A 12,324-nucleotide genomic window follows, 5' to 3' on the forward strand; every position below is an offset into this window, starting at 1 on the left:
TCTTTAATTTCGAATGTGCAGTAGTTTCGAAAATATGATTTTTACCATCGAGTCCATCAATTGTGCTCAACCTATACAAAAAATACCCATTGGTATTTTCAGTGGCGGATCTAGCCGATCATTTCGGGAGGGGCCATCCAAAATTTTTGAACACTCTCGAGAAACTTTATTACAATGAATGATTCTAAAGGGAGATTGAGTGTGTGTGTTTGGAATCCACCCTTCCTAGAAATATTTTACCTTAGAGGCTCTAAAAATCTAATTTTAAGCTATGAGGATTCGTGAGCTCTCCCGACGAAACATTTCGAAATTAAAGCCATAAATACGCAAATTTAGGCTCTCTTTGGTCTCGAGAGCAATAGGTGATTCTGAGGACAACAGCATTTAGAAAACGTCCAAGTGTCTAAAGTTGGAATCAATATATGATGCAAACGAAGGAGAAAAATTTTAGGAATAATAGTTCTTTTTCGAGGAGAGAGATATAATTTCTCTCCCAATTAAGGCCGAAATTTCTTTTAATGTAAAAAACATGTGTTAAATTTTGTTATTTTTTCATAATATTTTCGTTTTTTTCTCCTTAAAAAAAAAAAAAAAATCCTACAATCACAAGGCTTTGGGAGGGGCCATGGCCCCCATGGCCCCCTTCTAGATCCGCGCCTGGGTATTTTTCAGAATGATTCGGTACTTGAAAGCGTATCCATGTGATGTTTCTTGGAATAGAATTCTTGTCTAGCAGCCGTTCTTTGGAATGAAGAGATGCGACACCAACAAGAAAAAGGGGCTTTTTATTGTTTACAAGGGGCGACGGGAATTGGAAGATGATCACACTGGTGTTTCCACCCCCGCCTTCGATGATTTCGTGTATTTCTTGCTTTGCTGCTGAGATGCTGCTGGAGATTTGCCACTGGACGTGCTGAGATCTCCTCTGCTCGATGACAGGGGTTTCTGTGGAATAAAGGAAAGTATTTTCAGAAGTTATAATCGAAATTTCAGCCTGTAATACGTGGGATACCTGAGACGAAAAGATTATTTTTTGATCTTGTTGCAAATTTGGAACAAAAACATAAAATTGTGTGACGTTCCTAACTATGCTAACAGAATAATTGCACATTTCAAGGAATGAAAATAAAAGAAGTTTTCAATTTTGTAGTTGAGAAGCTTAGAGCGTTATATGAATGTACTTATTTTGTGACGTTTTATAAGACTGGAAATTTAAGCAGGTAGTACGGTAATACATACTATTTTTAACATCCCTTAATCGTAATATTTCTCCTGTTATACTGTTAACCTTTTATCAGCGGAATAAAAGATTCATCCAAGTTGAAGTTGAGCTGGCAAGTTCCGTTCAAGGACGGATACAAGGGAGGGGCGATCGCCCCCTCCTTGAACCGAGAGACAGGAACTTTCTTCATGTATATTTTGAATATTAAAGTTTAAAAACCGCAATTTTACATAACATTCGATGATGTTAGAAGAAAGGGAGCTCTTTCCCGGAATTCTTCCGGAATTGAAGTGCTTAAAACGCAATCGTAGCAAATCTCTTATTACTCTGGGGATAGGGCCGGAATTTTCAACAGGGATTTTTTCGAAATTGAAATTCCAGAATCTCAATTTTGGACGATCTTAGATGACATTCGGGATAGTTTCAAGGATATGTTTTGACGGATTTTTTTTTTTTTTTTTTTTTTGAAAGAATCAACTGTGGGACACCTTTGATTACATAAGGGTAAGTGAGGGATTCAGTACACTCCTTTGAATGTTTTTAGAAATTGAAGTTCTAAGGAGTAAAGAGTAAAAAACAATCGCCCCCTCCTTGAGCATTTTCTGGATCCGCCTTTGGTTCCGTTGCATTGAAAGGTTACGCGCAGACCAAGGATTGTCCTCAAAGTTTTCGTAATCAAGGATTGCAGCAGGATTTTGAAGTATTGTTTTTCTCCCATGCAGAACGACTGATAATTCTTAATACTTCAAAAAGTATACTACAGTGTATGAAGTATAATCATTAATAAAAATCTATGGAGTATTAAATACTCGCAAATGTAATATGATAAAATAACCCCGATAAAAAAAATGCTTAATGTAGCAAAAAAAAAAAAAAAAAAAAAAAAAAAAAAAGAAATCTTTAAAGCAGACAAAGTGAAAATTAAGAACTTATTCTAAATGAGTTCACTTAAATATAAATTTTCAAGTTAAAAAATGATTTTCAAAATATTCCCTCATAATTAATTTATTTAAGCATTTAAAGTCAATTAGTATATCGTGAAACTACCAAAATAACAACTACAAAGAATATCCTATCCGAAGGAAATTAGTATGGACGCTATTTTTTGAAACGAAGAAATCCGACGATAATATTTATCACCCAAAACATATTTTTTCCTATCAGTAGTTTAGCTTTCAGGAATTTAATTCGTCAAGAAGCCATAAAATTTGTTTGTGAAAACTATAGCAAAACCTTTAGAATTTTTTTTTTTTAACACGCTTTTATTAGCTTCACCTGTATGTATGTATGTATATATGTATCTTGTAACGGAATCTTGCAGCTCAAATTTCGGCCACTTCCTGCGATCGGATTCTTTTGAAATTTGGCACGCGACCTCAGACCCAATGACAATGCAATATTCTATAATCAAATTAATTAATTAACTCTTTTAATTGTGAGTTTACTCCAATTTTAATCAATATTTTGGCATAAATCCAACAATGAAAAAGGAAAAATTTTTAAAAATACATTAAAAAATGCTCGCAAAAAACATTTAAAAATATCTACAAAAAATTTTAATTTTTCTGCATCAGACAAAATTTGTTCCAATGTTCCAAGGTAATTAGAGTATGAAATATAATTGTTTTTAACTAATTTCATGCCAAAATTTAGGTGAGCCTTCAATTGGAAATTCATTGCTGATTAGACCATTGTTGAACAAAACTTTTATTCAAATGCATCTCAAATTTTCAAAGTAATATAAATATGATTTCCGCAAACATACATCGATGACTCACAGTAGCTTCCCATCATGGTGCCCTTGTCTTAACTTTATTATTTATTTGTCTTAGATATTACCTCGCACTCGGTTTATAAATAATTTCGTCCCCTGATAATTCTCCAACATAAGACTAAAAAACAGAAAATTAAAATAATAGTTTAAAAAACTTAAAAAAAAAAAAAAAAAAACACGCTTTCGTAGCAAAATGAACTAAAAAGTGAAAAACAATCTTTGGATGATAGTAGTTGACCAATCACTTAATTTTAATGTAATACGAAAAAGCGTGGGGTGCTGTCTATTTACATTTTTACTTGGACAACAAATGGAAGAAATTCAAGACAACTGATAAGAAACCCCCCACGCTTTTTTGTATTACATCAAAATTAAGTGATTGGTCAACTACTATCATCCAAAGATTATTTTTCACTTTTTAGTTCATTTTGCTACGAAAGCGTGTTTTTTTTAGTTTTTTAAACTATTATTTTTTTTCAGGCAATAGCAAAGGATTACGCGATATTCACTGTCTACCAATCACAAAGCAAAGAAAGGGAACAATCGTCAGCATCGGCATAACACAACGAAAACAAAACAAACCTAATTACTCTTTTTTTTTTTTTTTTTGAATTAGTATGCAAATGATATTTATGTGGAAAAGAAGATAAAAATAGCCGAGAAGAAATACCTGTGCCGTGGGTCTGGTGGGCACGACGTCTGGCACCACCCCCTTTGGCGGGAGTGCCGGGGCGGGCTTCTGTGCTTCGAGGCTGGCGCTCCGCCCCAGGGGCTTCTTGAGCACCTTCGATATCTTGGACCTTAGGCTCTGCTCCTTCTCGGCCTTGGCAGCCTTCGAGTACGGGGACTCTTCTGCCGCCCCCACCTTGCGCCCCGTCGACACGTCGATGCTCTTGGTACGTCTGAATGGGGAGGGGAAACGAAGATATATTGTTACGAGTTCAGCCACTTCAAGAAATTCTTTAAATGACAACGCAGTTCTTAAGCACAACACAGAAGATTTATTTACATCTATGTACAAGAAATATCGTTAGCAACTGCTAAATTAACCATAGCAGTTAGGCAAATATCAATTAACACCGTAAACTTAACGATCGCACATGTATTTACAACCAAATACACAAAAACACAGAGCGAAGGCTAATACACAAAGAGCTAAATACATGCTCTCAACGCAACGGCTCAGTCGAGACTGGCTTTTTATCACGCGCGGAGGCTATTTATAAATCCTAGAGAAGTTTCGACAAAATTCGAAATGCTTCTCGATGTTTTCTTTTCATTCCATTCGCAATTCTTATTGTTCAGAAATGGAGGTACCATATACTTCACTCTAATGTAAGGGGGTTGTATATTCATTACAATAAAATATTTACAAGTTAAGTTACTACAATAGTTTTAGATGAAGAATAATGGAATAAACGCCAAATTTATCCAGATTACAACAAATTGATCATAAAAATAATTACTATTTACAGAATTTGTAATATTGCCCCTTTCTTAAGGACTGCACGTCCCGGGCAGTACAATCCCCAGAAAGGATGCCAAACTTATATCACAAGTTTACAAATACACACATTAAATAATAACCAATAAGACAAAAAAAGAAACAAAATAATAACAAGAAATATTACTAAACATTAAAAGCAAAAATTATCTGCAACTTTTATGTTATCAACCATGGTTGTTTACGTAATTACTCATGAGCTATGGCCATAGTATGGGGCTAACCGATCATAATGTACAACCCTAGGTTTTGCATTAGGTGATTTTGGAATCACTACGACGTCATTCAGTCGGTTAAGGACTTTATAGGGTCCATCCCAATGCGACTGCAATTTGGGTGAAAGACCTTTCCGTCGGATGGGATTCCATAACCAAACCTTGTCGTTTTCGTTGAATTCATGTCCAGTAGACCTTGTGTCGTATCGGGTCTTCATCTTCTCCGCCGCGATGTTGATTCGCTCCCGTGCGAAGTTATGAACATCTTCCAACCGGGTCTGGAAATCCTGGATGTACTCCTCAGACAATGAAGGCGCATTCGGAGGACGACCGAAGACGATATCACAAGGTAGCCGAAGCTCTCGTCCATCAGGTAGTCTCGTGGACAGCACTGCGGTAGGCTAGCAGGAACAAAGGTAGCTTCTTGTCCCAATCCTGTTAATTTCTGAAGACCATAAGCGAGAGATTATTCATGATTGTGCGGTTAAATCTCTCCACCATGCCATCCGATTGCGGGTGTAGTGGTGTTGCCTAGTTTTCATGTAGGGAAAGACTTTATTGTGACAAGGCTAAACTCGATCCGGTAACTTAACAGTTTTACTGGTAAGACTGTGTCACTTCAGTGGAATCAAGAAAAAAAAAAAAACAATGCGCTACAAACTATTCGCAACTAAAGAGCTCGAATACGCTACCTTGCGGTGATTAACAATACTAAAGAAAAAGGTAAAACATTCTGTTTTCTTGGGGAAAATTGCAGGCTTCAAACAGTTTGCGGTGCGATGTAATTTCAGAGGAATAGAAAAGAAAGTTTCCCACAAACACGATGAAAAATTACTGTCATTCATTAAGCTTCAAAGCAAGTTATAAGTTACGGCATCTGTTTGTTTTACCTTTTTCATCCACCATTAGACATTGGCTGCAGCGTCCCCTATAGTTTATTGGAGTTGTGAATCTACTGGAGTTTAGGTTTGATCCACTGGTGTTAGGGTTAAAATTTCAACTATCAAAATATCATCAAACAGGCAATGGCTTTGTTCAAATGTAGGAACAATTTTCACCCGTCATACCATTAAGTGCGATTTTCTAGTTAAAATATATTTTTATTAACTGCGTGATTATTAAAAGAAAGATGTCAACTACTCCTATACCGCCCTATAGTCTTGACGTGGCTCCTTTCAACTTATTCTTGATTCCCTACTTGAAAACTTACAAGAAAGGACACCGTTTTGAGACATTTGACGGAGTCAAAGAGACTTGCACCGCATGGCTCTGAAGAACATTCTGATAAAGGCGAATCAGGATTCCTTCAACGCAAGGAAATCTCCCTTAAAGCGATATATGAACTTGGGATTCGTTTATTTTGAAACATTTCAACCTTGAATGCATTGTAACGACCGAATGAATAAATGTTTTCTGCTCGACTCGCTCACATGACTTTTTGAACACACCTTGTATATTCAATCGCCCTCTGGTAATAAGCTATAAGTTTTTCGAACAGTATTCTATTGACTGTAGAGTGAGCCTCTGTGTTCGATGCTTCACCAATTTTGTTCGCTATCGAACTTTGTTTTGGGTTGGACTTAAATGTCATTTTCAAAATGAACCATCAACAAGACAAGCGATAGTAACAATTTATAGACAAAGTTATATTACTTTTTATAGATTTAAAGGAAAAAATGCATTTAAACCTCCCCTCCCCCCCCCCCTGTCTCTTGCTAATTTAGGGATTTAAAATGTGCGCGAATAATAGCAAGAGAAATTTACCGGAGCAACTTGAGCTTGTCTTTGAAGGTCTTTTTCTGGTGTTGCGTTGCGAGGGGAACACTCTCTGCGCTTCCACCGGGGTCGACACTCCCTTCCCGCGATGAGAACGCCCCCGCCTCGCTATCCGTCGTCATGGCACTGGGAGGGCGATAGTGTCTGCTGCGCTCTCTGGTGATGCCACCGTACCTATCACAAAAGAGAAAATAAAATCGAGTTATGCTGTTTTAATTTCGGCGAAGAAAAATACCAAAGAGTAAGTTAAGAACAAAAGATTCCTTGTGCTTTGCTTGTTATGATCAACACACAGTCGGTTCTAAGAAATATTTTGTAAGATTACTACTTTCAGAATTTAAAATTGTAAGCTCCATACTGTTTAAATACGGCAAAAATTCATCGGTGCATCAATACTCTCAAAAATAAAGTTCAATTTTGCTCCAAGAAATCGGTTAAATCTAACAAAATTTAGCTGGTACAATCTTATTTTATTGGGGACGAGGCTATCAATGTAATGGTGTTTTGGTTAACACCAGTTCGTAAAAGTTCCATTACATTGATGAAACTTTTCACCAGTAAGATGGTGGCAGATAAATTTTTCTAGATTCAGTCAATTTCTTAATCAAACATTGAACTTTAACAGTGTGAAAAACCAATTTATAAATTATGATTATTTGAGCGAATGAACTTATCACGTTTGGTTAAGTTGTGTAGATATTAAGAGACATTGTGTATCATTTCATTACATTTCAACAATCACAGAGACCATTGGCCCCACTCGAATCAGCAAATGAAGGACTGCGAACAAGGCGCTTTGCCTTTAATTGCATTTGTAGTCAAGTAGAAAAAAAGGAAGAAAACACGTAACGATTCTTTCTTCGCATCAAAATCATTTTCTTCATCAAGTGAAAACAGCGAAGCCGCGAGTGTTGTTCCAGAAAAATCGGACTGACGTCGTAACTCTCCCTCAAACCATCTCCGTCTGCTGAATTTCCATGCGGAGATAGAGCCGCTATATAGATAGACCGAAGCATCAGCTTAAATTTAGCCATTTTGGATCGGATTTTTCATTGTTGCACTGCTAGGGTTACCACAGTAAAGTTTCGGATTTCGCCAAATTTGCTGAAAATAATATTTACTTAATAAACAATTCACGTGCCGCTAATAATTGCTCACAGTGAACAATCACCACACGCGACAACTCACTAGAGAAGACAACCACGCAAACACGCGCTCCGATCCAAAATGGCTAATCTGAAGCTGATGCGTCGGCTCGTATATATAGGGGCCTTATGCGGAGATGGGTTGAGATAGAGCCGCTATATAGATAGGCCGACGCATCAGCTTAAGTTTAACCATTTTGGATCGGATTTTTCATTGTTGCGCTTCTAGGGTTACCACAGCAAAGTTTCGGATTTCGCCAAATTTGCCGAAAATAATACTTTATTTACTAAATAATTCACGTGCCGCTAATAAGCGCTCGCAGTGAGAAATCACCAAATGCGAAAACCTGCCAGAAAAAACAACCACTCAAACACGCGCTCCGATCCAAAGTGGCTGCACTTAAGCTCATGCGTCGGCTTGTATATATAGGGGCCTTAGGTTGAGAGAGGCGTGTTGTGACGTCAATCTGAAGAGGAATGATTCCGTGTGGGTTCCGGAATAAGCCTCTGAGAGTCATCGTGGATCATTCTATTACATTTTGAATCAAGTAGCAAAAAAGTCTATAAAACTTTTTTTTGTTGTTGTTGTTCTTGTTTCTTAGCTCCCAACTGGTCCAAAGGAGTCAGATCAAATCAATGAAACCGTTGTTATTAATGATATCTGACACTAGTAGGGGACAAGAATGAATATCTTCCCAGTTCAGTCCAAGATGGGCTGGGGTGAAGTCTGATCTTGCTGTTATTTAGGGTAGAGAGTTTTTCTTTTTTAAAACCCTTCACCGCATGCGTATCTGAAGATCTCCTTTAATTGAAACGAAATGCATTCCGGAAATTAAGATGGTTACTACTATTGCTAGTTCTTCTTACCTGTATTCAGAATCTGGCATTGAAGAGTCCGTATCGTATCCATAACCACCCAGACTCAGCAGGCTACCGGCTGGTGTAGATCCGACACTTTCGCCCTCCGATTCCCAGATTTTGAGGTTGCGTTGGGCGTGGCCAGCGAGGGTGTGGTCTAGAGAAAGTGACTTGCGCTGTAGCGCTTTCTGTCGAGGTGGCGGGCGGATGATCATACTGGGCGGGGCCAGAGGGTAATCTGTGACACGTTGCGGGTTGTTCCACCGCTGAATTGGATCGTTAACTTCTTGAGCTGAAACGGCTCTGTCAGGAGAATAAATATTTGTTTAGATGTGAGTAAAACACGAACTTTGACAGGTAGAAAAAACCACGTTCACAAAAAAAAAAGGGGTGGTGGAATCTAGTTAAGTCAAATACCACAATCTGTAGCGAGTCTAGCACAATCTAGAGCTAGTCAAAAGATCTAAGAAGAGTCCAATTCCATTAAAAAATCATATTAAAAAAGTCGGTAGCATTGTGCTTCAAACTTCAAATCAATATTATACCAGTTTGATGCCATGACTCCTCTCTCAAACCGTCTCCAGTTGCGGATTTTTATCTTGAGACGGTTTGAGAGAGGAGTTATGACATCAATTCGAAGTCGAATGCTACCGATTTTTTCCTGGAAGACGCAACCTAGAACTCGTCTAATACAACCTAGAGCTATAGTCTAATACAATCTAGAGTTAGGCTACTACAATCTAGTGTTATTCAATACAATTTGCTTGTAATTTATTATTTACTATCTTCTTAAATATATAAAAATCTTCTGTGCGGACGTTTGTCACCATAAGGCTTTTAAACGGCTGGACCGATTTTGATCACATTTTTTGTGTGTAATTAAGTTGTGGCAAGCATGGTTTCGAAGCGCGATGGATTGAATCGGAAACCTTTTTGTTAATTAATTAATTAATTTAAACATTGGATGGTTATATCTCCTAAATGATTTATATTTATTTTAACCTATTGTTGCGCGAGAACTGAAATATATATTTAACCCGTTGCCAAAGGACAATAAGTTCTGCTTTTTATAATGAAATTTCCTACAGTGAAATGTCAATTGAGAATAGATAAAACGTAGAGAGAGAGAGAGAGAGTGAAGCCTTCATTTCTTGGAAGCAACGATTTTATTCCCGTGATATATTTTAAAGTAATGTACTGCAAAGTTCACAGTTCACGCAAAACGTGTATTCTGTCGTCGTAATTGAACCATGTGACCGGATCGGTGGTTTAGGTTTTTCTAACCAAATGATCAGAAAGTACCGTATCTAGCAACATTTGTTTCTCGGCTGAAATCCATCTGAGTTTCGGCACCAATGTCAAGAATACTTTAAAGATTATCTAACTAATCAGTACATTATTAAAGGAAAAGATGATGGAATTTAAAGACGAAACAAATTTTATTTTCGTCCAGATAAATTAAAACAGGGTAGTTCTGTACACAAAAGATCAGTGCAGTGGAAGATCTTTATCTTTGGTGGAAAGAACAAATTAGGCAATATATGAAGCTTAAAAAGTTTTGGTTCAAACGATCGGACCGCTAATCGGTCGGAGTTGGCTTCTCTCACTGATCGGCTGGATTACAGTAACGTGATGGCTTGGCGACTTTGGCTATAAACCATAGAGCTGCACGATCATTTGTTTACATTTTAAAGATACTGTTAATGTAATTTATTGTATTTTTTGCTTATTTGGCGAAATATTTAAAATTGCAAAGAATTGTTTTTCGTTTTTAAAGAGTATTTAGTCATTTTAGTTGAAGAATGTGTTTATTTTACATCGGGAAAGGGGGGGGGGGAGATTAGCGATTCTCGCTTATTCAGAGAACTGTTTTTACTTTTATCATTTTTCTAAACAATATCCTTTCGATAGTTTCATTCTTTTTCATATGAGGGATGTTGCAGCGGGATTTCCCGTGTGTTCTAGATGGGTTGTTAGATTTTTACATTCAATATCTGAGGACGCTTTTTACCTTTTGAGTATGGCTGAAAGAACAAACCATCAAGTACGAGAGAAAAAATAGTTAATAAAACAACTGCTCAGTAGGCATTAGATAAATTAAGTTGTAATAAATATACGACTTGACACCATAACAGCTTCAAACATTTTTTTTAAACTTCTTTTTTTCAACAGAACGGTTCAAACACTTGATAGTTCATTGAAATTTTTTAAATTTTCAATTTACAAAGTCTGAACAGAACAACGTCTGTCGGGTCGTCCTCTAGTTTATAATAATAGTTTTATCGTAGCAAATGATTTACGGTCTACAAAAACCACAGAAATTTTTTTGAGCAATCACGATTGCTTATTGTTCTCATTTGACTGTTTTTGGCGTTACGCTGATTTTTCCCACCGCCACCCTCCGCACCATCACCGTGGACCGGCTGGCTCCTCACGATGCTGCTCCTATAGCGAAAGCCGTCTCCAGGTTGCATCCATGTCCTACACACACGCGCATACATACACAACTACACACACGCGCGCGCACATACACACACACACAAACACATACACGCACATACACACATACAAACACTTACACCCACATACAGACACACGCATACATACAGACACCCACACATACACACACACACAACTACCCACACATTCATGCATGCACACAGACACAAACACATATGCCTACACACACATACACATACCCCCCCCACACACATTCATACACACACATACACATAACCCGTACACACAAACACACACGCCTACATACACACACTCGTGATTGCGAAAAACATAATTTGAATTCAAGATGTCAAAATTCAAATTATTTTTTTTTTTTAGTTTAGTTTAGTACATGTAAGATGAATTTCTCATCGAGTGTTTTTAAAAACATTTGCTTATTACTCAAATGTGCATAAATACGCTTTGCTATGAAATGCGTGCAATAGAAATTAATTATTTAGAAATTGGTGTCCGTAAATTAGCTTCAAATGCACGTGTTTAGGGATATTGAAATCTATTTTGTCATTTTGATTACAACAAAGTGCCTAGTCAGAATTTGTAATGACACTTCTAATTTGTTCAATGATATCAAAAAAAAAAAAAAAACACTCATGCTTTCATATACATTTTATACCTTTGTGCTTTAATAATCTGAATCAAGTACGTTGTAGTTTAATCAGGCTCAAGTAAAACATTTTCAAATGAAGATCAAAGGAAAAGAGATAGAATAAGATAGCAATTGATGTTTCAGTTTCGAAATTTTTGTATCATATTTCGTTTGTGGTGTTTTAGCTTATTAATGTTCAGTCATAACAGTAATTTGACTCACACCTGTTGCACATACTCACCTTCGGAATGATGTAGTCCTTTTCATGCGTTCGTCATCTTTAAGAACTGCCGAACATTTGAGAAGCTCAGCTAAGCTATCTTTTACCTACGAAAATAAAAAACATCACAGCTATTAAAAGCTTTGTTAAATGAATGAATATTCTATGCGTTTCTGAAGAAAATGATTGAAATTTCATAATGCATCTATTTTTTCCTTGTTGCTTTTATGCATAGACTAATAATATGAGTAGACCGAGCTTTCCCAGACTTGCTGATGAAAAAATTGGTTCATAGATACATCATGTGACTGGTGGGAGGCTTGGCGAAAACTTTGGCAGCATGGTTGCTAGATGGCAACATTATCTATAGTTTGGCACTCGACATGTATTTTAAGACGTAATGTGTTTTCATTATAATTTCTTTCCAGGTGCAGAGATTGAACTTTTTTCTTTTAGTTATGCATTATTTTGACATTAGTAATTAGTTTTTGATCACAGTTTTCA

The 12,324-nt window shown here is 36.9% G+C and overlaps 1 protein-coding gene across 1 annotated transcript in view; it reads right to left on the minus strand.

Annotated features, from left to right (window-relative positions):
* Nucleotides 1–777: 777 nt before the first annotated feature.
* Nucleotides 778–12,324, minus strand: part of LOC129217769 (trichohyalin-like) — a 150,957-nt gene continuing 139,410 nt past the window's right edge. The window contains 5 exon segments of the mRNA XM_054852113.1: nt 778–945; nt 3,667–3,898; nt 6,480–6,665; nt 8,504–8,797; nt 11,842–11,927. Of these exon segments, the coding sequence (XP_054708088.1) occupies nt 823–945; nt 3,667–3,898; nt 6,480–6,665; nt 8,504–8,797; nt 11,842–11,927 (921 nt within the window). The 3' untranslated portion in view covers nt 778–822.

This window comes from Uloborus diversus, chromosome 2, assembly GCF_026930045.1.
Source record: "Uloborus diversus isolate 005 chromosome 2, Udiv.v.3.1, whole genome shotgun sequence".
NCBI classification, from domain to species: domain Eukaryota; kingdom Metazoa; phylum Arthropoda; class Arachnida; order Araneae; family Uloboridae; genus Uloborus; species Uloborus diversus.